A 5,940-nucleotide genomic window follows, 5' to 3' on the forward strand; every position below is an offset into this window, starting at 1 on the left:
CAAAACCCCTCACCACCAAGTACAGGCAAGACACTCAGGATTCCTGCCAATGGCCCCATTGTTCCCTGGCTTGGTCAGTCGGTCGCCTCCATGACTGGTGGTGCTCTTGCTCAACTACTGTAGTTCAACTATTTGTTTATTTCATCCAGGATGACTTGTTCTGTTACAGCTGTTTATTCACCCAGCAAGTTGTCACTGATGCTGCTATGAACCTCCAGAGCTACAGAGCCTTGTGACTTAACTAACAGTGTGTGTATGTGTGTGTTTCACGGCAGCAACTCAGATGGAGAGAGTAACCACTACAGTTTTCTCTAAATATGTAGAGCAAAATAATGTATTAATGTGGACAAACGTAAAAGGTGAATTTACACCCATTGTCAAATACAAATGAAAAAGTCCTATTTCAATTATATGAACAGTAGTTTTTCCTCTTTCTTTCCAATGTAGTTTCTACATTGTCTGTAATTATCAATGTACATTATAAACTTAACATAAGAGTCCATCATGTAGTTTGGCCATAAGACAATTTGTTAATATTACATCAAATGTAGGCCTTATCAAAGGTAGAATACAGACCAACGGAACCTTTTTGTCTCTCATGGTTTAGACAGAGCTGTCAGAAAGATTCAACTATTGAAAATGTCATAGTGTGGATTTATCAAGAATGAAGGTAATCAAACTGGAATAAATGACAGTGTCTTTCAAAGGGCACAACAAGCTTCAAAGATGATCATATTGTGCATTATTATTGCTAGCACAATACAAATTCAAGCTGTTTACTTTTGTAAACAGGTTTTCAGTACCAGGCCTAGTTCCCAGAGCTCAGTTGTAAATTGCCAATGAAAAAACAGGAGTAAATATTCTCTGTTGGAACTGATGATTATCTTGCCCCAGGCATTACAGTACAATCACACTATATGCAGTGTTCAGGACTCATGGCCCATATTGTTGAACACAAGGCAGGCAGCACTATGGAGGCTGAAGTTCTGTATATTTCCCTGCCATGTTGGGCTGCCCAGCATTAAGAAGAAGCCTAATTCAAGTAACCCTATTACTTGTCTGTTATGGGGTCTGTTAGAAGCCATCCCAGGCTAATATTGGTCTATTTTCAGAAATACAATGAATTCGATCTGAATTTTAGGCTTGATGTTTTCTATGTTTTTTATTTTATTATTATGGTTGAAGGCCATAATGTTAAACTAAAGTGAGAATATACTCTACAACCTTATTAACCAATACTTTTTTCCTGAGTATGGGAGAAACTTTAGTAACCTTGGACTGATTTCCACATTTGCCCTTTGTGTCCACTGGGTGCCCTAGGACACTTGTAGGAGTATGCATCACCCTTTTATGTGCACAGTAAGCTTAGCAAGCTTAGCATTTCACAAAGCTTCCTTATATCTAGCTTACTAGTTTAGCTGTTGGGGAGCTATGTGTTGAATCTGTGGGATGCTTCAACCCCAAATAACTCCAGACAGTCTCTACCAATGCATTAGAGGCAGGTTTCGCAGTACACCTGAGCGTTTCTCAGGGCACATCTATGGGAGCTAGGCTATAGTATTGATCGACACAGTTTCCCAGAGTCCTAGGTCATTGCTCACTTAGCTTCACCTCTGCCAATACATTCAAGGCCACATTTCATGTGCACAATAAGACTTGTATGACAATCAAGGCTTTAAAAGCATATTTTATTACATTTGACAGGAGGAAAAAAACACAAAGATGTAATGCTTAACATTACAATGTTTTTCAAAGAGCAATGGTTCTGTCTTGTTTGCTAAATGAACAAATTAAATAGGCAGTGGCATGGTGTATATAGCCATAGAAGCACTGTGACATACACTGAGTGTACAAAACATTAGGAACATCTGCTCTTTCTATAATATTGACCGACCAGGTGAATCCAGGTGAAAGCTATGAACCCTATTAATGTACAATCTGATTCACTGGGCCTGGCTCCTCAGTGTGTCGGCCTGGCTCCCCAGTGGGTAGGCCCCTGCAATCTAGTACACTTCTTCCCACATCTTAAAATAATTGTCAACTCAACTCCTACATGTAGTTGGTTCTGATCATCTGTGCATTTCTAATACTATCTGTTAACCAGCTTTACAGTCTTTATTTATTTACAGTCTTCTATTCATGTCAGCTTTCCATTTTGCAATGTCTGCTTTCCAGCTGACTCAAAACGAATCCTTAAAGATATTTTTTGAGAGACAAAGTTGATGATTTCTCCTCTAATAAATACAACAATTACATCCAGTATTGTAATACTGTACCACTTGTTGCTGTACTATGTACTCTAGATAAAGTCATGTTTAGGCGCAAGCTAGTTTATAATAATCAACATTAAATTAACAGCTCGGAAAATTGACATTTACATTCAAAGTGTTGGCTGGTTCGTGTCAGTCACTCAGTTTTAAAACCTGAGTCTGTATCTAAACTGGATGTCTTTGGTTGGCTGCATGGACCCAAAGCCCCAGCGCTTTATGTCAATATCAGGTATCTTTTCCTCTGGGTTCTTGAGCTCAAAGTCAAAGTACGTGAGCATGAGGAAGACAAACTGCTTCAGCTCGTTGGTGGCAAAGAAGCGCCCAGGGCACATGGTGATCCCAGCACCCCACGGCATGTTGTAGTACTTCAACTTCTTCCCACCTTTGTAAAAATCTGTTTTTTTACCCCCCTCTGGGGTCAGGAAGCGGTCGTATTTAAAGGTGAGTGGGTCGGGGTGGACCTCTGGGTCAATATGAACAGCGGTGTAAGGGAAGAGGGCCACCCTGTCTCCCTCTCTGATGCGGTACTCATTTCCGTCAGACATCCTGAGGGACATGTCCTGGAGCACGGCCCTGGTGAGGACAGGGGCAGCAATGAGGCGGAGGGTCTCTTCCACAGCGCTGTCCAGAATGGGCGTCTTCAGCAGCATGTCCCGGGTCAGGTCGATGAGGGGTCCACCGTGCTTCACCTCCTGGTCTGTCTCCTTCAGCACCTCCTCCACCTCCCCCTGCACAGCCTTCATGGCCTCTGGGTGCTTCATGAGGTAAAGGAGAAGCCAGAAGGCAGCAGGGCCGGTGTTCCCCTGGGAAGCCCAGAGGAGGAGGAACATGTACCTGTTCTGCATGAAGTCCTCCATGCCATGCTCTTCCCTCAACTGCTGCTGCTCGCGCACCCAGCCACTGATGTTATCCTTAGTCTTCATCTTCTGCACTGACAGCATGTTCCAGAACAACCTTTTCAGCCTCTCTGCCTCCCTCTTCTCCCCCGGAGGCAGGACCCCGTAGGCCAGATTGGGGAAGAGCTGGTCGTACTTACGAAACTCACGGAAGAGCTCCTGGGACTCCTCTCTGTCGACCTCTTTGGCTTTCTCTAAGCTCACCGGGGATTTGGGTGTCTCGTTACCAAACAGAGCCAGGTAGCCTGCCCTGAAGACAATATTGTAGCTGTAGTTGAACAGGCCATCCTCATTCCAGGTCTTATTTCTATCATGCTTTGTCCCTACACTGTGCAGCATTAGATTCTGTAGGTTGCTCATCATGGCCTGTGTCATTACCACTAAACCATCCCCCATCAGGTGCTTGTTGCTGGATATCTGCAGAAACTTGTGGTCATTCTCCATGGAGTGGTAACCAAACACTTTCTGCACCAGCTGCTCTGCGAATTTGGTGAAGTCCAGCTTGGCGCGAGCCTCCTTCACGACCGTCCCGAAGGACAGAGGGTCCATGAGGAATGTGAAATATAATCCTCCCAGCTGTATGGTGAAAATATCCCCATGCTTCCTCTTCATTCTCTCCAGAAACATTGCAGTGTCCCTACGGAACTCCAGGACGTGGCCCAGCCAGGGGATTGGGCCCCGGTCCAGTGGGGGTTCCCCGGGTCGACGCTGCCTGAAGGCCCCAAGGAAGTAGAGGCCTCCCAGGACAGAAGCTAGCAAAGCCAGAAGGATTGGAAGCAAAAAGCCCATGTTCTTTCCTCTTCGTTCTCACTGAGCCAGTCTGGGGCACAGATTCAATTCCTTTGTGTTTAAGATTGCCATGCTCCTCCCCTTCCCTAAGCACTGTGGGAGTCCCCTTAGTTTACTAAATCACTTTTACAGGCTCAGGGAACCACTGTAGACTTTGGTGTTTTGGACTGTTTTAGTCACTTTCTTTTACAACACTCAGCTATGTTCAGTACCGTAGCCAAAAATGTCTAAACTTTTGGAAAGAATATAATGTAAACATTTTGAACCGTACATGGACAGATCTAACCATGCAGTGATGAAACTATGATGTCCTTGTCAGCAGTTAATGAGTAACTAGATTGCGCACTACCCAAAAGTACAGAACAGTCCTTGCTGTTGCAAGTTTGTTGAATCATTAGGTATTAAGGTCAATACACTGATATAATTGCATATTACAGTAAGTAAAATTTGATGTACAATTGGATGTAATAAATGTATCACTAGTCACTTTAAACAATTCCACTTGATATAATGTATACATACCCTACATTACTCATCTCATATGTATATACTGTACTCTATTCCATCTACTGCATTTTGCCTATGCCACATGGACATCGCTCATCCATATATTTATATGTACATATTCTTATTCATCCCTTTACACTTGTCGTGAAATTGTTAGATTACTTGTTAGATATTACTGCACGGTCAGAACTAGAAGCACAAGCATTTCGCTACACTCACATTAACATCTGCTATCCATGTGTATGTGACCAATAAAATTAGATTTTTGATTTGATTTAAGTGTTAAATATTTAGAAATGTACAATAATTGTGTTTAATAATCCTCATTTTACATACAGTATTTGAAATATAGGGTTGATAGTCCCCGTGTCCTTAATGGTTTGAGTTCAAATACAAAGGGAGACCGGGGCTAAAAGTAAAACTTTTTGACTTTTGTTTATTTATGAAAAGATTGTTTGAGTTAGATAAATACAAATATTATACACACACAACATACATGTCTCAGCTACCATTACACACATACCAGTCTGTCATGACTTCCACCGAAGTCGGTTCCTCTCCTTGTTCGGGCGGCGTTCGGAGGTCGGCGTCACTGGTCTTCTAGCCATCGCCGATCCACTTTTAATTTTCCATTTGTTTTGTCATGTTTTCCTATACACCTGTTTCTAATTTCCCTCATTTAGTGTTGTGTATTTAACCCTCTGTTCCCCCCATGTCTTTGTGTGGAGTGTTTATTGTACGTGCTTGTGCACATGTTGACTGGTGCGCAACTGGTTTTGTTACCCATGTCTTGTTATTCATTATTGTTATTAATTTCATCAAAGTTAATCGCTAAACAATGTATACATTTAACTATAACTATAACTAATTGAATTCTACCCTGTTTTACTATATCTGATTTATAATGTGTGTGTGTGTCTAAAGCAGTGCTTCTCAATTATTTTCTGTTACGCCCCCCCTAGGAAGAAGTAAACATTTCGCGCCCCCCAACTCTCCGCCGCGACTGGAAATAGTATCATTTGTCTATAAAATTGTTATAAGTACATCTCTGCATAACATTGTATCCATTGTATTTGATACTGAAAAATAAAATAAAATATAATCAATAAATAATAAATTCAAATTGATCAGCAACATTAACTCTATTAAACAAAAATGAATAAAACAATTTGTGCTGATTTAAAAAAAATCCAAATGAGCACAGCTTTTCGAAGAGGGGTTTGAAGCATGATACTGCAACTCTCAGCTCCTGCTCAATGTTTAGCTGGGACCTGTACTTGGTATTCAGTGCAGCAACAGCAGAGAAGCCAGTCTCACAAAGATAAGTTGTTGCAAAAGGAAGAAGAATGCCCATGGCCCTCTGCCCTAAGAGTGGACACTGCCTCTCCAGAATTCACTCAGTGTCTGTGATGTGAACCTCAGTCTCAATGTGGAGTCAGACATCATATCATTGAACTGGTCCTCCTCTGCAGAGCTGA

The 5,940-nt window shown here is 42.0% G+C and overlaps 1 protein-coding gene across 1 annotated transcript; it reads right to left on the reverse strand.

The window, feature by feature from the left end:
• Nucleotides 1-2,131: 2,131 nt before the first annotated feature.
• Nucleotides 2,132-4,140, reverse strand: LOC139387301 (5-beta-cholestane-3-alpha,7-alpha-diol 12-alpha-hydroxylase-like). Its single transcript, XM_071133416.1, has one exon. The coding sequence runs from the start codon at nucleotides 3,953-3,955 to the stop codon at nucleotides 2,417-2,419; it is 1,539 nt and encodes a 512-aa protein (XP_070989517.1). The 5' UTR covers nucleotides 3,956-4,140; the 3' UTR covers nucleotides 2,132-2,416.
• Between the last annotated feature and the right edge of the window lie 1,800 nt (nucleotides 4,141-5,940).

Source organism: Oncorhynchus clarkii, chromosome 28, assembly GCF_045791955.1.
Source record: "Oncorhynchus clarkii lewisi isolate Uvic-CL-2024 chromosome 28, UVic_Ocla_1.0, whole genome shotgun sequence".
Classification (NCBI taxonomy): domain Eukaryota; kingdom Metazoa; phylum Chordata; class Actinopteri; order Salmoniformes; family Salmonidae; genus Oncorhynchus; species Oncorhynchus clarkii.